Here is a 22,466-nt window from a genome sequence, read left to right as displayed (position 1 = left end):
TGGGAGGACGCCGGCGCACAGGGGCACTCCCGCTCCTGCAGCACTCCCGGAGACCGACTCCTAGCTGCCGCCTAGCCCCACTTAAGGTGCGCCTCCCCGGTGCGGAATCCCCCCTAGCTCCCCGCCACCCCGCAGACCTCATAAACAACTTCTGGAACCGCAGAGGGCGGAAGCGGGGCGGGCGGGCGGGCCGCAGCCGAGCGGAGCGCGGGGGCAGTGGGGCGGGCCGGGGTCAGGGCAGAGGCTGCGGCCGCGCTTCCCTATTGGCCGGGACGCCGTGGGCTGCCCGAGCGCGCGGCGCGGGCGGGGCGGGCGGGGGCGGGGCCCTCTGGCGCGCGCCCGCCCCCGCCCGCTGCGCCCGCGCCCCTCGCGCCCGCCCCACCCCCCCCGCGGGCCGCCGGAGTTTTTAAAGTGGGCTGGCGGCCCCGCGAGCCCGACATTCGCGAGCGGTCCGCCGCACAGCTCCGGCGCCCGTCGCCTCCCGCCCCAGCTTTCCTGAGGCGGCCGTACAATCCTCGGCAGTGTCCTGAGACTGTATGGTCATCTCAGCCTCCGCGTCCTCCCGGCCCCGGACTCTGCCAACTCCCGTCGTTTGAGCCACTTCTTCTTTTTTGAAAACCCAGAAGAGTGACTCCTGACTCCTTTTCGAAGGAAAAAGGAACCTCGGCCCCCTTCTCGCTGCCCTTCTTTTGCGTGTGACAGCCTCCTCCCACTCCTTTTCCCGACCCCGCCTCCGCGTGCAGGTTCCTCCCCTTCACCTTTCTCCAACCCCTCCCCCGCACCTAGCTAGCCGCCCGCAAACTTCCACCTGGCTGTGCGGGCGCTCGGGACCTGCGAGCACTCGGGACCTTTAACACAGGCGCGGGCCTCCGGGAGTGGGCTAGGGCCACAGCGAAGGTAGCGGCGGCAGCCCCCACCGGCCCTGGAGCTCAGGTGCTCAGCGTCTCAAAGGGCCCCCGCGACAATGACAGCTGACAAGGAGAAAAAAAGGTAAACGGGCGTCCGGAGCTGGTCCAGGGTGGGGGGTGGGAGTGGCGGGGCTTCGCGGGACCGGCGCGACCGCGAGCCGCTGGGAGAGGAGCGCGGAGCGGTCTTTGAGGCCGGGGGATTGATTTGGAAAGTTTGGCAGGGGAGGGCAGGTGCCCCGTCTGGGGACGCGCGGCTGCGGCTTCGCGATTGAGACTTCTGTGGCCCGAAGGAGTCGGGAATCTGCGCGGGCAGCGAAGCCAGGAGGCCGAGGGAGATGGCCCTAGAGGTCGGAGGTGCTCCCGGGGTACCTTCTAAAATCCATCCCCCAAACCCACCCCCGCACCAAACCCCCGCGGCCAGCATGTTGAAATGTTTCTTGGTTGACTTGGCTCAGGTCAACTTTCGACTTTCTCATGGCCCCCATGAGGGGCAGCACCCACTCCTCTCTTTTCCTCGGGACCCTTGGGGTTCTTCCAAACGAGCTCTGCCGGTGCTGCTCCCCAAACTGGCAAGGGGCTGGAGGCGGAGCGCGGCGCTGGGAAGGGCCCCGGCAGAGCGGCCAGGACGTAGCAAAGGACCCCACTCCAGGGTTCCAGACCCCACGGAAGATGGGAGAAGCCCCTTTCCTGCTCCCGCACCTTGCCTCGGCGGGAGAGTGGGTAGTGGGCTGGACTGCCTCGCGGAGGCAGGTGTCTTGGTGTGTGGGGAGGGGATGGCGACACTGGGCGCTCCCGGCATGTCCCGCTGTCTCTCTCCCAAGAGGACAGAGAAGGGCAGCCACGATCTGCCCGCCTGCCCTCGCCAGCCTCTCAGCACTAGCGGAGAGGCAACCTCACTGCCCTCTCCCGGCGAGGGTGAGAGCGCACGGCGTGGCGCGCAGACGTGGGAACCGCCTTGCCTCCCGCAGTCGTGCGTGGCTTGCCGCCTGACCCCCCTCTCCTCCCAACCTCCCTTCGTGCTGCCCCGTGGGTTGGAGCTTTCAGCCCCGTATTCGACGGCGGCTGGCGGGGCTGGTGTGCGGAGAACTGTAACCGAACGCGCGGCCGGCTGCAGGGCCAGAGCCGCGGGAGATCAGCTGCTGGGAGGCTGTGCGGTGGTTCGGGGATGGGGGACCCAGCCGCGATGGGCGGGGCTGACCGGCCTCGAGCCGGGGAGCCCGAAGAGCTCAGTGCTTGGGTCGATTTACTCTTGTTCCGACTTCCACTGTGGGAGCGGAGCCAGAAACCGTGTATCCTCTGGTCGAAAGCGGCGGTTCCCACCTCGGGGCACCGATAAGAATTTGATAAATAGGAGCGAATCGCGCCCGTTCTGGCCGAGCGCCCGGGCCCTTCGCTCCCGGATCGCTGGGGGGGAGGGGATTGAGCTCGGCTCCCGGGTTGCGGCCGCAGCTCCCCTCCCGCGTCACGGTGGCGCCCCCAGGCTTGAGACGGCTGAGGGAGCCTTGCCCTGGCCGTTCTGGGCCCTGAGACTGCAGCCGTCGCTCGTCCCCGGGGGCCTCGGAGCAGCCCTGGAGTCCTGTGTCTTTGAAGGGCAGCGAAGCAGGGAAGGGACTTGAAGATTCCAACGCATTTTGTTAAACCAGTATAGCCTGCCAATAATAATGACTGAACGATCAGAAGACAAAGTTATAGTCAACTCCTCTGCGCGCGCTGGGCTCTGGAGCCGGCGAGGGAACTTATTGTACATTTTACAACTGTGATGCCTATCGGTGAATGTTGCAATCGCGGAGGTGGGGCCTGATGGTAATCTTGACAGATGTGTGAAGTGTCAGCTTCTCCCGCGCGGCTTTGCGCGGGTCCTGTGCTATTATGTATGTTAATCGTCGCAAGAAACTTGGGAGCAGGGACAGAACTATTTCGACATACCTGGTTGTAGTGCCTCTTTCGTTAGAGATAGAGGGAGCCAGAATCGGAGCAGGAAAAAGTTGGGTAATCAGACTCCGAATTATTCGCTAGAGCGGCAGGTTTAAGAACCACTGTGGGGATTGCCTGTGAGATGCGTAGGAGGCTAGAGGCGGTGGCCCCGCGTGTCTACTTTCTGCGCCTTGCCTTTGGTTTTATGTCGCAGACTGGCAGGGCAAACTGTGTCCCTCACCAGCCGGAGTCCTAAGAGAGGTTGTCCAATTCCTGTTGGGCTAATTGTTTTGAGACATATTTACTTTTCTAGTCTGGCTCTGTTTGCTGGGGGCATGCTCCTTGCAGGACCAAGCTGTAATTCAAATATGTGAACCAATGCATTGAAAGTTGGTGTGTCATGTAAGTGGCGGTCCTTAGCTTTGCCAGAGTGCCTCACAAGTTCGGTGTGACACCTGCTATGGGCGCTTTCAGATTAGGATTCTGTGTATAGGTTCTTAAGATGTGATTCTTCTGGCTCTGCAGAGCCATTTCATCCCCCAAATTCCAGATTCATGGAACATTAGCAATGTTCCTTCTAACAACAGTCTTTCAAGAAGTGGACAGGATTATTTTGTTCCAGAATGTTCATGCATCGATGGAGATGTTAATGTTTAATAAAAAAGAGTTTGCTTTCTAAATGTTGGCTGGCCGACTGGGTTTCAGAGTGTGCTCTTTTAGCCGTGGTGGGCATTCCTAGTGACATCAGAGATGGCCAGAAACAAGCTTGCTAAGGGTGCTGCACTCACTCACTTTCTGCGCTCATCTGTCAGGAGTGAAGTGAAGGTCTCATTAATCAGGGTTCCTAGTTCTGTGAAGAGCTAGAAAGTGTCTGGGCTACTCAATTCCTGATAAAACAATTTCTGAGCCCCTTCCCTGGAAGAGAAAATAGTCTAGAAGTTCTTAGGTACATGGGGATTGGAGAGTGGTTTGGGTAAATATAAGTTGGATCTTTGGATAATCAGGGATCAAAGTCCATTCCCAAAGCCAGACCCAGCTCAGAGCTGCTTTCCAGAAAGCTTCGATTGCTTAGTGTGGGGCCTTCAGTTGGAGGAAGATCAGGAGTAGCAGATCAGATGTTTTCTATCTCTGTCTCCCCCTGCCAACTGGATGCAGTGGTTCATCTGCTAAAATGAAATCAAAGACCACCTGTTTTTCTATTTGGAAGGCAAAAATATTGCTGGACAGTTTTCCTCAATTTAAATATATTTACTATAAATATTCCTTCAACATTTGATGTCTCTTTCCAATTGCATTACCAGAATGCAGGTGTGATAAGGAATTGATGTAACACATTATAGGTTCAGGTGAATAAAATTTAATTCACACAGCTTTCATGAAGTTCAAAAGAATGCTGTGCCTACAGGTTTTTTTCAGCATTGCTGATGGGAAGCTTACAATTATTTTATGCAAGGACTGTTCTCCAGTGGAGCAAATTGCTTTATGAGGCAGAGAGCTACCTGTCAGCAGAGACCTTCAAGCAGCTACTATTGATAGATTGATTCCTGTATTGAATAAGTTGGCATTTTCACTAGGAGTGAAAACCATGAGACCAAAACTGTTTAATTCACTTTGAATGTAAGTCAGTCTGTGTCTCTCTCTCTCTCTCTCTCTCTCTCTCTGTGTGTGTGTGTGTGTGTAGGGTGATCCTCAACTTTCTAGGAATCTATTCTGTAAAATGTTTACAAATAGAAGGAACCAATTAGATAATTCTTAGTGCTCCAGGATTTCAGCCCAATACATTTGAAAATATTTGCTGTCATTAATTATCTCAAGATTTAGGCTTTTCTACTTCTCAGGAAATCTCTCCAGTGGTATTGGCTTTTTTTTTTGTATTTTCCTCAGTTCTGTCCCATACCAACATGTGTTTTCATTTTAGCCTAATGAATCTTCCCTATTGTATTTGGTACTGACCATCATTGATAGTTCATAGCAGGTAGGGCTTTTGCCAATATTGTAAAGTTAGCAATGTTTGCTCTCAGGGTCCCCAGTACCCTTTACCCCCACCCTCCCCAGTACCAATGTCTAGTTTCATGATGAAAACCAGCTCAGCTATTCACGATGTAAACCAATAAAGATAACAAATGTGTATCGAACACCTACTTCCTCTTTGGATAAAATGCTAAGAGATATTAAGAAATAAGGGAATGTGGTCCTGGTCTTCAAGTTGCTTAGTTTGTGGGGAGGGGAAGGACACACAAGGAAGCTTAACTAAAAATACAGTAGCTGGCAGCTTACCTGTCACTTTTCTGTTGAGATCAAATCTTTTGAAGCTAAAGATAAGAAGTTCTTTTTTCTTTTCTTTTTTTTTTTTTTTTTTTTGCAGTACGTGGGCCTCTCACTGCTGTGGCCTCTCCCGTTGCGGAGCACAGGCTCCGGACACGCAGGCGCAGCGGCCATGGCTCATGGGCCCAGCCGCTCCACGGCACATGCGATCTTCCCGGACCAGGGCACGAACCCACGTCCCCCGCATCGGCAGGCGGACTCTCAACCACTGTGCCACCAGGGAAGCCCAAGAAGTTCTTAATAGCATTTCAGTCAGTAACTACACATTTAAGCACAGACAATTATTGAAAAGTATTGTGTGTTGGGGAGTGGGAGAATGGGTTCCTGGTTTTCCCTGGAATCACACAGGGTAGGCCCTGATCACCAGCATGAAGACTGGCTCTGAGGGAGGTCAAACAGGGGGAGTCAGTGTTGAGGGTAATGAGAGTAATGAAAAGTGGGGGGGTTCGAGGGTATCCCTGTGGTGTTCTCTGACACCATAGACAGAAGGGCCCCCAAAGTTGAATGTTTACTCTTCTTTGTACACTTGCTTTGGTGAGGGGCATGGAGGGAGGCTAGGGATAGAGATTCTGGTCCCACTGAGGATAATTGTGGAGATAGCTATGATTCTAGGAAGACCAAGAAGGGAGAAGGAGTTTCTTAATCTGGGCTTTGTGAATGGGATTCAGAGGGGTGGTCCAGGAGCCTCTGAAATTGGCTGCTGGTATTATGGATAAAAGCATATTTTTCCCCAAGGGAAGTCAGTTCAGCTCTAATAGGCTTTCAAAAGTTCTGTGATCTGAAGGCAAGCCCTTGCTCTTGGATGTCTGATTTGGTGACTGACTTACCTTTTAGGATCTTACTGTTCAGGTCTCAGAGAGGTCCTACATTTCACTGCCAGTGTCTCTCCCTGTCTTGGAGATGGGGGAGGAGGTTGGTGTGTACATCTCGTAAAGATTCTGTAGTGCAGCTTAACCTTACCTGTACCCACCTGTCTGTCCACCCACATGTCTACCCTCAGTAATGGGAGGAAGGGGAACCGAGTGCCCTGCACAGGCTTAGTTCTGGTGTGGTTCATTCTTTTTAAAAATCTTTATTGGAGGGCTTCCCTGGTGGCGCAGTGGTTGAGAGTCTGCCTGCTGATGCAGGGGACACGGGTTCCTGCCCCGGTCCGGGAAGATCCCACATGCCGCGGAGCAGCTGGGCCCATGAGCCATGGCTGCTGAGTCTGCGCGTCCGGAGCCTGTGCTCCGCAACGCGAGAGGCCACAACAGTGAGTGGCCCGCGTACCACCAAAAAAAAAAAAAAAAAAAAAAAATTTTATTGGAGTACAGTTGCTTTGCAATGTTGTGTTAGTTTCTGCTGTACAGCAAAGTGAATCAGCTATACATATGTCCCCTCTTTTTTGGATTTCTTTCCCATTTAGGTCATCACAGAGCACTGAGTAGAGTTCCCTGTGCTATACAGTAGGTTCTCATTAGTTACCTGTTTTATACATAGTAGTATATATATGTCAATCTCAACCTCCCAGTTCATCCCACCCCTCCCTTCCCCCACCCCCTCCCCCAGTATCCATACATCCATTCTCTATGTGTGTGTCGCTACTTCTGCTTTGCAAATAAGTTCATCTGTATCATCTTTCTAGATTTCACATATAAGTGATATTATACGATATTCATTTTTTTCTTCTGACTTACTTCACTGTGTATGACAGCCTCTGGGTCCATCCATGTCTCTGCAAATTGCACACTTTCGTTCCTTTTTAATGACTGAGTAATATTACGTTGTATATATGTGTGGTGTGGTTCATTTTGTTACTGCTTCTTAAAATGGCCATGAAATCTTTTCCACGTGTTTTCCATCATTCTCAAACAATTATTGGAGGTCTTTTTAGGTACTAGGAATGTGTGTGTCCTTAATAGAAATTATATCTGTAATAGGACGAAACAAAAAAACTCAAACACTTAGTCTTATTTGTGTAAGCACTGTCCTCAGAACTCTCCATGGGTGAACTCTTTTAATCCTCATAACAAGCCGTGAGATAAGCCCTGTCATTATCCCCATTTCACTGATGGGAAAGCCAAAGTATAGAAACGTGAATTGCCAAAGGTCAAATAGGTAGTATGGGTGGAGCTGGGATTCGAATGGGGCAGAATGCCTCCAGAGCCTGTACTCTTTTTTGTTGTTGTTGTTAGTATGTTTTCTAAACTTTTGTTTATTTTTTAACATCTTTATTGGACTATAATTGCTTTACATTGTTGTGTTAGTTTCTGCTGTATAACAAAGTGAATCAACTATGCGTATACATATATCCCCATATCCCCTCCCTCTTGCGGCTCCCTCACACCCTCCCTATCCCACCCCTCTAGGTGGACACAAAGCACCGAGCTGATTTCCCCAGAGCCAGTACTCTTAACTAGTGATCCACAGTGCCTTACCTTACCTAAGATATCTATAAAGTATCTAGTACCATGCCCAACCCATGGAAAGTACTCTATAAATGATAACTGCTTTTGCTGATGTATTTATAAGTATTATAATTACTTTTCTCTTTTGTGACTCATCACTTGTATGGAACCTCACACGCAGACAGGGATTGAAGATATGAACGGTAGACTTGGAAGCCCTGGAAACTCTAATTTTTCATGGGTTTTCCTCCACTCTGGCAGGAGATGGTTCTCTACTGCCGCCAAGAAGTTCAAAGCTTTCCACCTCCCACTCTTAACAGGTGGCAAGACTTAAGTAATTCCTGTAACCTTCAGACTCCATTGTGCAGAAGAACTTGTTCGAAGCTCTTCCTCTGTGGCTTCTGGAGAGCCATCTCCAAATCAAGTTGCACAAGACTGCCTCTGGCCCTTTTTTGATCTTTTGAAATTGTGAGCACAGGAAGGAGAGAATGGATGGGAAAATAAAGAATAGCTGTGATCATTGCAATATAGTATGGTGCATTTTTTTTAGAGTCCTTCTCTGATGAGCCCCAAGCTTTCACAGCCATCACACCATTGGCCTCTGCACTGTGAACCTCGAAGGGCTTGTTGAGTTTTCCCACTGCTGTAGAACACAATTGCATGAACATATCATAACGGAGAGAGAAGCAAGCCATATTGGCAATTGCACATCACTGTATGTGTGGTGGCCATGCATGGCGTGCCAGTATCTGTGATTTTCAAGTAGAGGTTGGTGCAGTTTGTCACCAATGGTCTGGTCCCGCTATGGAAAGCCACAGAACTGATCTGCAAGTATGAGATCAAGAAGAGTGACGGGGCCCTGTGAGCTCTCTGGAGCCAAGCAGACAGGTGTGTGGAATGGACCAGAATGTTATCTGCCTCTAAGTGGTCTTGTTTTTTCCTATATTCTCAAGAGTACCGGTTTGCTTGACCTCCTTAGACTGTTTCCAGGGGCCAGCTGTACATCAGCAAACTTATAATATGGCATGACCATCAGAGCCTTTACATGTTCCCAGGAGACACATTTTCCCCCCTTCACTTGGAAAAATTCTATAGTTTTAAAGTTACAAGTAACTTCTATGTGAGATAATGACTCTGGGAAGCAGGTCCTTTTCTCACGTGGAAAGATATTTCAGAAAAGGTGGTTTGTCAGTAAGGAAAATTACCCCATTAAAAAATATTTATTGATTTGCCATGCCCCCATCTGGCGTTTTCCCAATTTTACAAAGCCAAGGAAGTGGATTGTTAGAAATCTCTTCTTATATTCCTCCAGTGACTTTCTGCATCCCATATCCATGGTACCTTCGAAGAAAAAACTCAAACCTGAGAGGTTAGTGCTAGGAATCATAACAGATGAGTGATTTTATTGGATGAAGCTGTATAATAAAGCACACGAGTGGGAAAATGACTCCATTTTCTGTACTCACACTTGTAATGTTGGAGGTTAACTAACCCCCATTGCTGTGTTGGCTGCCCACAGATGCTGGGGATACAGCTGATATGATAGTCTTTTTAGAAGTTCATGAATTCTGTAACAGCTTTAGTTGACTCTTTTGGTCTCATTTTCAATCTGAGTCTCCCTGCTCTTGACCTATGAGTGTGGGGAGTCAGTGTCTCACTATGAATAAGGGGACACACGGCCTCAATCTGTGTTCAGAAGCATTTTATAAATCCTTTAAAAATACATTGGTTAAAGTGTATGATTTTTTTTTGGTAATAATCATTTAAATCACTGTGCTGGGTATCTAGTAGTACAGTTTTCTCTCTCTCTCTCTCTCTCTCTTTGTCTCTTGATGCTGTATTTGTATTAACAAATATGTATATTTTACCCTTGATACAAGTTTTTCATATTGTTACCACTTTGAATAAGATTTGTCTTGACTGCCTCTGGGTAGAGGGCAGGGGGAAGGAAGGGTAACACATTATCCTGATTTTATGTTTGAGAAATTGAGCTGTGAAAAGAAGCAAACCATGTCACCTGCAGTGAAAGCTACAACTGGACCCAGGTGTCCTCTTGGGCACCTGTTATAAGCTAATGAAGGAGCATGAGCACAAAGGCGGTGACTCAAACTTCAAAGCTAACTACTCTCATTACTAATGAGTAATTACAGCAAATATCTACAGGCCTCCTTCCTACCTTTACAGCTTCCTGTTGCTGGAAGCACTTTGGAGTATTGAGTAAGATTGTCCTGGAAAATACATCATACGCAGTTGCAGGAAATGGCTTTATGTGCACACACAAAATCAGCTGCTTGTCTCTGTTTATGAATTCCATGTGGAAACAGCAGAAGATTGTGCCTGTGAGGAGCTGTTTGAGGGCCCATTCTTCAGAACTTCAAAACAAAATTTAAAAAATCAATTCTGGATGGTCAAATATATGGGGAAATGGGACTCTGTGATATTTCTACAGAGTGTTCTAGAAATAATAGGACCGTGCAAGTAAAGCACAGATCATTTGATAACCACTCTTTTATGAGTGGTTTTATAACCTCTACACTATTTTTCTGAATGAAAATACTCATGTTTAATTGAGTATGTCACAGTATATAAAATATGCCATGTGGAGAATTCAGGGAGCTAGAATATCATTCACTCTGTGAAGATTCCAGGCTAAACTCCAATAATGCTCCTTCCCTCTATATTTGGTTTAAGAAACACTCCAGTGAAATTGCTTTCTTCAGTGTTTGTAAACCACCGTAACCTTGTGTTTCTCTCCTGTGTTTCCAAGAGTTCTCAGATACTATTTTAGCATGGCAGCCTTCACTCCAGCACTGGCTGAGGTTGATGAAGCTAATTTTGGTGCCCAGGGTAAAGAGAGAGAGAAGTCATCTCCAGAGCCAAAAGGAGTTTTCTGGTGCCTGGGTTCAGAGTTGCATGGTGTTACTGGACACACCACATTTCACCCTTAGAACCTTTATTTGTGTGCTTGCACAACAAATGTTTATCCAGATATTAAGATAAGAAAAGTATGAAGGTCACATTTTGCTGGTGACAAGGGAGCTTCTATAAATGTAACCATATCACCATGCCACAGGAGTCTGTCTTTTCTTCTATACCAGGGATTTAGGGGAATTAGTGGTAGTGGGGCATGGGAGCCAGCCCCTTCACAATTTTTTGGCTTCCTTGCCTTCGCTCTGCATGTCCTGGCACAGCTGACACAGCCCCTCCCATTTGGTGAGGTTCTTTGGGGTGGTCAAGAAGTCAGGGGGAAATCCTGGTCCACTGTGTGGCTGCCCCACTTTCTGGTGCTTTCTGATATTCTCTGGAAATTAGCACCCCCATGCATTTCCCTGCTATCTGACTGGCTGGGAAGCAGCCTGGCCGCTAAAATAGCTTTCCTAGCCTCTCAGAACAGGTTTGCATGGTGCTGATACTGCCCCTATTTTAGGCAGGGTTGTCATGTCCTTGGAGCACAGAGAGTCTTCAGGGTGGGGAAGGGGTTCCTTCTGTGGATTTGAGTGTTTCTCTTGAAGGTCTCCAAAGATTAGCTAGACACATTCAAAACCTGAATGAGGACATGGATCCTTGGTCCAGCTTTCTTCCCAAGGGCAGCCTCCACAGCTGTGGGAATTCATCTCATTGACAATAAGGGACCCCACTCCAGCCCTCTCACCCCATTCACCATCACCCAGTGTGCTTCCTGAACCCCAGATGTGCCAGTCTCCTCGCTCTGCCGCAAGGGCTGGTTCACTCCACGTCCCAGGTCTCCTTCCCACCTCTGCTCCCTCAGCCCAGTCCCTCCATCTAGAATGCTCTCCTGACTTCTCTTTGTACTCAAGTATCTCCCGCTTTCCTAGCATAAGCCCGAGTCCCCCAAGTCCTACAGAACCTTCTGCAGTAGTTCCCACACCAGCACCTCCCCCTCCACTCCTTTCTAGCTCTTGGCGACTTAGGCGAGAGAGCCCGCCTGATTATATTTCCTTGTTATCTAATGACATTTCACGTGTTCTTGTCTTTCCAGCAACATTACATGTTGCTCAAGGGCAAGGATGTCTAATTTTCTAATGTGCCTTGTAAACACCGTGCATATTTTGAGTCCCCAAAATCATGCTTAATTAAAAAAATCATACAATTGCTTAATGTCTCTTGGTTCACTTGGAAAGCCTGGCTCTTGGGCTCTGCTTTTCTTCTTCATGTAGATTTGAGCCCTTTATTTATTTTCCTTTTTTAAAAAAAAAAAAAAGAAGAAGAGAGAGGAAAAAGAAAAAAATACCCACAAGACCATAGGCAGGTCCGGTTGATACATGATTTTACATCAAATGCAAACATTAGGCTAGTATTGTGAAGTCAGTGCTTCACTTCAAGATTGCCCCATGCACCAAGGCAAGTACCAGCCAAACAACAAAGTACTTACTTGCTCTAGGTTAAAGTTTAAAAAAGCCAGGTGGGAAAGTGTGTGTAGGGGAGTACCCACTCTCAGTTTAGAAATCATCTTCCCTACGGGGCCTTCCTGATTCGCAGCACACTGGTTACCCCTGCATTTGTATGGTCTTCGGTCTGTCTTATTACTTGTATGATGCTCTTACAATTTGCTTTTGTGTGTGTGTGTGTGTGTGTGTGTGTCTGTCCCTGATCACCACATAAGTGGTAAGCCCTTCAGGAGCAGAAACCCAGTTATCTTTTTCTGTTCTTTCTTCTCACAGCACTAAGAACAGAGGCCCACATTTGGTGCCCAGTAATTGTTTGTAGACTCAGTAATTCGATCTATGTCATGAACTTTGGGCTTAGTGCAGTGGGTTAGAGATTTAGGCAGAAACCTTTGCTCAGATCAACTTACCCATCCTCCTTGGTCACCCACCATACACATAGTGAAGTTTGTGTGGATACTGTCATGACCGTGTACAAGCATTCTAGGTTACCTACTAAATTCAGGCGCCATGCCATGTAGTGAGGTTACAAAGAGGCATTAGAGTCTAGTCCCCTGCACTCAGGAGGCTTAGAGTCTAGTTGGTGAGTCAAGGAATTCCTAAAATGATTTGTTTAAAACAATGCAAGATGGTTTATGTTAATGGTTGTCTTAGCCCCATCTTTACGATGTTGCTGTCTTGTTAGGAAGTCAGAACTAGCTCAGATAAAACATTGAGCAAACTGTGGAAGATGGGTAGTAATTGAGTGCGAATAAGGGCAAACAGATCTTGTGTGTTGTGAATAGTTTCAGGAAAGGAACTGATCAGCATAGATTAGAGGGAGGCTTAATGGAGAAGCATGAAGAGGTAGGTCTTGAAGATTAGGCAGAATTTGGATAGGCAGATGGGTTTGGGGCATTCCAGCGGGGGTGAACAGCTGGAGTAAAATGAGGTAGGAATAATGAGGGTGTACAGGCCAGTGCTGGGGAGCCGGCTCCTTCCAGAGCTGAATCTGGAGCTGTGTTAAAAGATGGGAGATGGAGGACCAAGCCCAGGCTGGTGTTGGGAAGTTGAGGACATCATGATTCCTCTTTGAGTCATGATGTGATGGAATCTTAGGGCTGCCTTGGGGCCACAGGAGCAGTGCCTGCTTCTCTTGGGAGTTATTTGGACTGGGAGCTGCTCAGGGCATGTCTGTTATCTTCCAGCTGGCTCTAGTGTAAACACCAAAGGGTGGTTGGACGGTGGGGTAGGGTAGTTATACCCACAGCAGGTATAACCTTTCTCCTGGAGGTATTTAGAAGCATTTGAGGTCATGGCTGGACACTTGCGAGCAGGGACTTGGCAGAGATCCTGAATCCCTGAAGAAGTTCCTACACCAGGGCCCAGCAGAGGCCAAGCAAGTCACTTTAGTGCACCCTGTCCAATGGTACTTCAAGGGAGGCCGCTACTGTTGATAGCTCTTGTCTTGGAATTTAATGTCATTGTCGCAGTTGCGTGTCCTGTCTCTTCTTCCTTTTCCAGCCCCTCAGTAATTCGTAAATGGTTGTCGAACTGGGAAATTGCTCCCCCTCCCAGGGAGGATTGCTTTATTCAGTGATGTGCTCATATTTAACACCTACTCTGTGCAGGCTGCTGAAATCTGGGCCTGAGCCCAGGAAGGGCCCTCTGGAGCCAGGTGGATGGGGGCTTCCTCCCCCGGGACTGCAGGTGGTGGAGAGCCACAGAGCTCAGTGCAGCCAGCCCAGACACAGGGGCTGTCTGGGGCCTTGGGCAGTCCCTGGGAAGTGGCCTCAGGGATGTCCTGAGAAACCCCATAGGCCAGGAAGTGGTGTTTACCTTAATCTAGCTAGAGCTAGAATTCCAGTCTAGCATCCACCTGTCCACAGCTCCAGATAGGCCCTCGGAAGGGAGAGGAGGGTGATCTAACCCAGCTAATCTGTGAGGACACCATTAGGGTAGGAAACCTGTGAACTTACCATGTCTATTCCTCTCTGTTTTTTTTTCTTTTCTCTTCCTTTCCAAAGTAAAAGTACTTTTGAAAATAACAATTTTGCCTCTGCGAAACTCCTAGCAAACTGTTTGCCCCACCTGAGTCAGTTCGGTGATGGGACCTGGGCACACTTGGTGGTGGTGTGGTCACAGAAGCCACTGGCCAGCGTTGGGCCTTGAGAAATCCTGGTGACCAGAGCACCCGGGCAGAAAGGAGTCTCAGATGACCCTGAACGGTGATTCATTCTTTCCTGAGCCATTCATCTGAGCACATTTGAACCATTTTCCACACTCAGATCAACATAAGCCTTGGGACGCTGGCCCACCTGCAGCTCCTTGTATGGGTCCAAATGTTACAAGGGTAATGACGTAACAATTCTCCTGGAGTTAGATTTTCTGGGCCAAGGCAGAGTACATGTTTATTTTGGAAAGGGACAAACTTTCACCCACTTGAATTCCTTTGCCTCCAAAATTAGTGTCAGGGGATGACCACAGCATTCCATATTTCTTACCCTTTGCTTTGCCAAACAGATTGTAAATGCCCCTAGGGCCACTTTTTACTTCTTTTGTGTCCCTGGCAAAGCCAGCCTCCATAGGAGGTTCAGAGGAGCTCTCAAAAATCTCTAGGACTCTGAGAGACTGTTCTAGATCTTTTTCAGACTTGTGTGACCTAGAAAGGTAACTTAACCTCTCTCTGTTTCCTATTCCTAAATGGGGGTTAGATACACTAACTGCTTTCTACGAGTACTGTTATTATAAGTTTGATATGAGCTAGAGTTTCAGTAAAACCATGCATTTTAAGAGCGTATTGCACTTTGAAAATAATTTTTGCAGCCAGTATCTCAATAGAAAGACCTTTGAAGAGTATAAAGTACAGACCATTAAGGCAGCGTTATTAACAAGAACAGCAATATAACCATTTGGCACATCACTACCTGTTGGAGCAATTTGACTGCAATTGGGAGGGAATCTTAGCAGACGCTGAAAGCTGAAAGGAGATGCTAGCTCTCCAGCCTTTAACTGCTGCTACCCACAACTGCCCCCAGGGTTATGTGCTCTTGCCAATCATGATTTTCAAGTTTGAGTTGTATTTCTCCCATCTCCTGAGATGGGAGGAAATCTGATAACACCAAGAGACCAAGGAAACTTCCAGGACTCCTGAAAAATGGTCTGACAGTGGATGTGCCCCTTTCCGTGCGTGGCCTGTTCTCCCCCTCACCTGTGGAGACGAGGGTCCATGGCTGCTGCCATCCTGTTACAAGTGGGGATTTGCCCTTCGATTCAGCACCCCCAGATCTCTAGACCTAAAGAGCTGTATCTGCACCACCGCTGCTCGGGTCCCACTTGTTGCTGTGTTTCTCACAAGCAAAACCTAACTAACTATGGGCCCCCAAAGGGACTAAGTGCTGGGCCCAAGGTGTTCAGAAGGTCAGGCAGCTTGTTGGGAGATGTAGAAATGAGGGGCACACTGAGGCCTCAAGAGGCCTGGGCTTCCTGGTCTTGCTGGCAGTGGGAAGAGGCTTTGGGTATGAAGAGCTTGGCTCTGCCACATAGTGACAGTGAAACTTGGCAGGTCACTCCATTCTGGCCTCAGATCTGTCACCTGCAGCATCCCTGACTTCTCTTGTGCCTGAGCTGGCCCTTCCCTCAGCCCCATCTCGAGGCTGAACAGCTGCTGGGGCCTTAGGGCTCAGCTTAAATATCACCTCCTCAGGGAAGTCTATCCCCACCTCCCTCAGTTAACTGCCAGCCCTCCAACCCTCTTCTCCATTTTTTTTTTTTTGAAAGACAGCATTCCCCACATGCTGTCATTCACTTGTCTGCTTATTATCTGTTGCTGCCTCCTAGTTTGTAAGCTTCTTGAGGGCGGGGGCCGTGCTGCCTTGCTTGCCACCATACCCGCAGTGTTTGGGGCAGTGCTGGGCACCTATGAGGTGCTCCTTAAATATTTGTTAAGTAGGGCTTCCCTGGTGGTGCAGTGGTTGAGAGTGTGCCTGCCGATGCAGGGGACGCGGGTTCGTGCCCCGGTCCGGGAAGATTCCCCATGCCGCGGAGCGGCTGGGCCTGTGAGCCATGGCTGCTGAGCCTGCGCGTCCGGAGCCTGTGTTCCTCAACGGGAGAGGCCACAACAGTGAGAGGCCCACCTAACGCCAAAAAAAAAAAAAAAAAAAAAAAAAAATTTGTTAAGTGAAATAATTATTCTAGGGTTGCCGGGTCTTTGTCCTCCTCAACCTGGCATTATCATTTCTTGCGTTTGTTCAGTCAGTGCTTAATTTTTTCCCAAAACTCATGATGTAGGTTAAAGTAGTTGTCATTCTCACCATATAGATGAAACAAGCGAGGCACAAAAATGTGATCGCAAAGTCAGAGAGCAGAAGAGCCCATGTTAGCAGATCCCTGACCCCAGCCTCTCTCCACTGGCTGGTGCTGTCTCTCTGGGCACGTTATTTTTCTGTCGTGGTGATGTTATTGTTTGTCTTGTTTGGCAGTGTTTACACCAGAGGAGTAGGGGCCATTGTGTGTTGGTGGCGACTGGAAATACACAGCAGAGTCCCAGGAGAATGCCACTGTCGGTCCTCACCACAATTAGCAATTGTCGGGCCAGGGGCAGTGACTGGGTGGGAGTTGTTCCCTACGTGGCTGGTTCTGTGTGTTAAAATACCACTGCCTGCTCCTGACAGAGGCAAAAGAGAGTGGGGGGGAGTGGGGGGACCTCAGTCCTATTTCTGCCCAGTCCTGTCCATCCCACTACTTACAGCTAGGGCCTTTCTGCTTGGGAAATGTCCTGTTGTATGTCTAGCAGAATTCCTGTGGCCTGGTGGAAAGGAAACAGGAGTGCTAACCAGCTGGGTGACCTCTGGGCCTCAGTTTCTCCATCTTTAAAATGGGCTAGTAGGTGGGAACCAGTTCCATTGTGAAATGAAGTCCAGGTGGAACCTGGTCCCAACTCTTGTTTCCAGGTGCTTCCTTAGGGAAGGAAGATGGGAGGTTAAAGGTGATCAGTGGAGATTTGGAGAAAGCATCTCCAATTCCCCTGTAATTTCCCCCTCTCCAAGAGGAGGTTCTGTTAAAGTGGAGAGGGGCAGAGACTTGCGAGTCATTACTGGACATGGCATGATGCCAGAGAGCAGGGGCTGGACCCACTTCACTGACAGCAGCAGGACTGGCTCCCCACCCCCCGTTAAGGAGAAAGTGGGTTGAGGTGGGACAGAATGTGTGCTGCCCAGCAGTTTCTACAAAAGGGAGCAGTTGGGGCTTCCCTGGTGGTGCGGTGGTTGAGAGTCCGCCTGCCGATGCAGGGGACGCGGGTTCGCGCCCCGGTCCAGGAGGATCCCACATGCCGCGGAGCGGCTGGGCCCGTGAGCCATGGCCGCTGAGCTTGCGCGTCCGGAGCCTGTGCTCCGCAACGGGAGAGGCCACAACAGTGAGAGGCCTGCGTACCGCAAAAAAAAAAAAAAAAAAAAAAAAAGGGAGCAGTTGTGTTACCAGGCAGGGCCGTGTCTCATCTCCTAATGCCAGGGAAGAAGGAGGCAGGCTTCTCGGGTGAGTGAGAGCATCCTTAACCAGGAGACCTGGCTCCCCACTCTGATAGCATCATGCTGCAGCCGTCATGCACTCCCTCTGAGCCTCGGTTTCTACAGCTGTCAGATGGCTGGTGTAATCCCTGCCCTGCCAGTTGGATTGGGGCTTGGAAAATATAAACTACTGCAAAAGAAGGGGTTATGACTTCTGTGATTCACATATAAATGTGTGTGTGTGTGCATATAAATAAACATATCCGGGGTGCTCAGGGTTGATACTGACCTGAGATGATGGACACAAGCTAGCTGAAAGTACTGAGTCCTTCAGTCTGAGGCAGTGAGAGAGAGAACTGAGTTAGAAAGCTGGTGGCCTTGAGAGGAACAGGCCTGGAAATTGCTGAATGGAGTCATGTTGTGTTTGGGGGGAGGAGGAAAGCGATGTGGGACAGAGGTGAGTCATGGTGCGTGAGTGCTGGGGAGTCACCTTGAACTTGGGCCAAAAAAATAGAAATATTGGGACTTGGGTTTATCTGCCTTACATCAGGTACATCAAGTTCTGGATGGCTGCCCACTGGCCAGAGACCTGAGGTGGCCGGCTCTCCCTTGCCGCCCTGGAGGCTTTCTGCTGGCTTCAGCCCTGCTGAGCAAGGTCCACTTGTCCACTGGAGTTCACACAGACTCCTTGCCAGGCCTGCCCAGAATCCTGTCTCCTCTGACTTCCTGTTCTCTTGCATAATATTTCCTTGCTTCTTGAATGGCTGCCCCCAGTGCGGGGGCAGCTCCCTGACGCTGGTGGCTGGAGAGCAGGATGTGGAGGGAGGATAGGGATGTGCAAACGTCACCCAGGGATGCCTGGGCCTGAGGGAGGAGGGTGGTGCTCCCCAAATTGCTTGGAGGGAGATTTTAGCATAAGGGTAGTTAGGGAGACTATGCAAGAGTATGTGTGCATACACCCCCCCACCCCCTGTCCAGACCCTATAAGTTGTCTCTCCTGTAAAATTATTATTATTATTATTATTATTTTTGTTTTTGCGGTACGCGGGCCTCTCACTGTTGCGGCCTCTCCCGTTGCGGAGCACAGGCTCCGGACGCGCAGGCTCAGCGGCCGTGGCTCACGGACCTAGCCGCTCCGCGGCATGTGGGATCTTCCCGGACCGGGGCATGAACCCCGCGTCCCCTGCATCAGCAGGCAGACTCTCAACCACTGCGCCACCAGGGAAGCCCTAAAATGATTTTTAAAGTAGTTGTTTTCTTCTGATTATAAAAAGTATACATGTTCCTGTAAAAAAAAGTCATGGTACAGAAAGGCATCAAGATAAAACTAAAAATCACCAAAATTCCACCATCCAGAGATAACCACTGTTAACACTTTGACGAACATACTTTCTTCTATAGAGTCACTATGGACATGTAATTGCAGAGTATAATCATACTATATACTGTTGTGGAAAATGCATTTTTCATACAGCAACTTATCAATATTCTCTCTTGCTATCACGGTATATAGATTTAATACAGCTGTATTTAGTTCCACTTACAGATGTATCATAACACAACTCCGATTCATTGACACATCCTGGTTCAGAAAACAAGCTCTAACCAGCCCAGAGATGTTTGCAAACTAAGAAAGTAGCATCTCTTGGTTACGCCTGACCAATGTGTCAGCTCTGGTGTCCCAGAAATAACTACAAATTTAAAGTTTTTATATCCACATAGGCCTTTCTCTAGGCTTAGAGTAATTCATGAGATTACATAGAAGAGGCTGCGGCGATGAGGGCTGTCAGGGCTGGGTATCACTTTGGGTAAGATCATCTCCCAGTGTGGCCCATGTGTCTGCTCTGAGCCAGGAGCCACTAGCTAGAAGAACAAGTTTTTCTTCAGTGATGTCGTTCCTGTGCCCAAGATTTCAAATATGCATCATTTAAAATTTTAATTGGTTATCACCCTCCCCAAGTTTTGTGACACAATCCGTATTTTGTAAAAGGCACCCTTCCTTCTTTACACAATAGTGTATTCATGATATTGAAAACTTTAATGCATATACAGTATCATTCAGAGTTGTGACAGAAGATAAAAACAAAAAATTTTTTTAGCTGAGGTAGATGCTATTAATACGTTTCTATCCCATACCTGAAAGCTGTATATGTTTAAGAGTTGTGGTGAGCTTTTTGTCTTCCTTTGCTGATCCTGGTTGGAAGTGTGGCATTATATTTACAGCAAACTTCAGCATAACGATGACTCCTGTTCGTTTGGGAATCTGTTGTCTACACAGCATTTGTTTGTTTCCTATGAATCATTTTTAAACCGGATTGGATATTTCTTTGATTTAATCAGGAGTTTTTAGTATGAGGCTGGGCTCATTGTCTGTGGTTGGAAATTGCTTGTTAGGTTTACTTTTGGGTCAAGACATTGTTTGCTAGAGCTCTCTGTTGCAGACATTTCTTCTAAATCAAAACACTTGATACTGCTAGTCAGTTTAAATATATTTACTTAAAACTTTGCAGGCATTGTTTAAAACAAAAATTTGCAACAAAATTTAGCACCAATAAAATCCAAGTATCTTACCCCATTTTGTTTATAGTTGTGTGCTCTCCAGGCAAACAATCTATTACAACAATTTGTGTAATTATAGTCTCTCCTTCAATTTATTCACCCAGGATTCCTTTTTTGAGAATTACTGGCCAAACTGTTATTACATCAGATTCTTTGATTGTACTTCTTTGGGATGGGGATAAGAGTTAGAGAGAGGAAATAACATAATGTTTGTCTGCCTTGCAACATTTTCGGTACGTGGACATTTAGCAAGTCCGTTTTTTAATTGCTCCCTTTCTTGGTCATTACCTGATTTTGGTGGGGCCTTTGTCATGTGTGCACATTTGGGAAGTGCGGAGGGACAGTAAGATGGAATTGGTCCTCAGAATTATGAAACAGGACTTTGTTGAAGTTGATACTCCTGTACAATGAACATGGAGCAGCTGTTGGCATGGCAACCCCTACGTGGAAAAGTGCACGCCGCTTGCAGATGACTTTTGCAGTACTCAGTGTTAATCTGATAAATGGCTTTTTTAATAGTAGTTTGTGGGCTAATGGAAAGGTCGAAGCAAACCTTCATTAACGGGAAGGAGGATGGGGATTTTGAAGCCTCTGAGTGAACACATCGGAGAGTCACAGCCAAATCTCCATTTTCAGCTGTGTCTCCTTTTCACATCAGATGTGCTCATAACATGGCAAGCCAAAGTAAATTGAGAATACTGTTTGTCTTGAAAGGGTGTTGCTGCCATAATCAGTTTAGATTTTCAAGCATGCAGAGGTTTTAGAGTCCTTTTTGTTCAGGACATTTACTTTGGTGAGAATTTAGTAGTACTGTAGATGTAGAAGGTTTATATCGTGATATCTTTTTCCTTTTGTGGCCATGGTGGGGTGAGAGTGGTTAACTACTCTTTTGTTTATTGTGGTAAAGTATATATAAAATGTAAAATTTACCATTTTAACCATTTTTAAGTGTTCAATTCATTAAGTATATTCACAGTGTTGCACAGGCAATACCACTATCCATCTCAAGAACTTTTCCATCATCCCAAATTGGGAAGTCTATATCCATTAAAAAATAACTCCCATTTCTCCCTCTCCCAAGCTACTAGTAACCACTATTCTATTTTTCTCTATGAATTTGACTATTTTAGGTACCTTGTAAGTGGAATCATACAATATTTGTCCTTTTTTGTCTTGCTTATTTCACTTTTCATAGTGTTTTCAAGTTTCATTCGTGTTGTAGCATGTCAGAATTTCATTCCTTTTTAAAAATAGATCTTTATTAGAGTATAATGGCTTCACAATACCATGTTAGTTTCTGTTGCACGACAAAGCAAATCAGCCATATGCATACATATGTCCCTGTATCCCCTCCCTCTTGAGCCTCCCTCCCATCCTTCCTATCCCACCCCTCTAGGCCATTGCAAAGCACCGAGCTGATCTCCCTGTGCTATGCTGCTGCTTCTGAAAATGGTACTCATTCCTTCTTAAGGCTGAATAATATGTATGTATATACCTATGTGTATGTATATACCACATTTGGTTTATTCTTCCATAAATGGAATTTGATTTGTTTCTACCTTCGGCTGTTGTGTATAATGCTGCTAGGAATGTGGGCATACAAATATCTGTTTGAGTCCCTGCTTTCAGTTGTTTTGGGTATACACCTAAGAGTGGAATTGCCGGATTGTGTGGTAATTTTATTTATTTATTTATTTACTTACTTACTTACTTACTTACTTACTTATTACTTACTTACCTGCGCCGAGTCTTAGCTGCTGCATGCATGTTCCTCGATGCTGCATGTGGGCTCTTTAGTTGCAGCATGCAAACTCTTAGTTGTGGCATGCGAACTCCTAGTTGCAGCATGTGGGATTCAGTTCCCTGACCAGGGATCAAACCCCGGCTCCCTGCACTGGGAACACAGAGTCCTAGCCACTGGACCACCAGGGAAGTCCCAATTTTATGTTTAATTTTTTACAGAACTGCCTTAGTGTCTTCCACAACAGCTGTACCATTTTACCTTCCCACCAGGGTTCCAGTTTCTTCACATCCTTGCCATTTTTTCTGTTTTTGTTGTTGTTATTGTTGTTTTCACATGAAAGCCATCCTAGTGGATGTGAAGTGGTATTTCACTGTGGTTCTAATTTGCATTTCCCTAATGATTTGCAGTTTATTTGTCTTTATAAATACATTGCCACATGCGTGATGGCCTGTGGGGATGGACATCATTGCACCATTGTTTATACCTGTGAGGCACATGAAACTGTCCGTGCAGTGATGTTTGCTGGGGGTGAGAGAGGAGGGAGGGAGGGGAGCACCGTGCGATTATTATGTACGGCCACCTCGGTGGACCTGTTGTCAAAGTTTGTACTGTGGAACAAGTGAAACAATTTTAAAATAGAGGTCTTTGACACCTGAAACTAATAGAAAATTGTAGGTCACTTATACTTCAATACAAAAAAAATAGGGCTTTGGGACTGAAGGAACGGCAGCTCTTTG

General features: G+C 47.6%; 1 protein-coding gene across 1 annotated transcript in view; it reads left to right on the top strand.

Moving 5' to 3' along the window:
• Nucleotides 1–1,681: 1,681 nt before the first annotated feature.
• The window catches only part of EPAS1 (endothelial PAS domain protein 1), a gene marked incomplete at its 5' end in the record, with an annotated part of 86,297 nt that continues 65,512 nt past the window's right edge, over nucleotides 1,682–22,466 (top strand). Inside the window, one exon of the mRNA XM_079720711.1 lies at nucleotides 1,682–1,788. Within this exon, the coding sequence (XP_079576837.1) occupies nucleotides 1,682–1,788 (107 nt within the window). The remainder of the gene's footprint in view (nucleotides 1,789–22,466) is intronic.

Source organism: Hyperoodon ampullatus, assembly GCF_949752795.1.
Source record: "Hyperoodon ampullatus genome assembly, chromosome: 15".
NCBI lineage: Eukaryota > Metazoa > Chordata > Mammalia > Artiodactyla > Ziphiidae > Hyperoodon > Hyperoodon ampullatus.
This window is presented reverse-complemented; position numbering and strand designations above follow the sequence as displayed.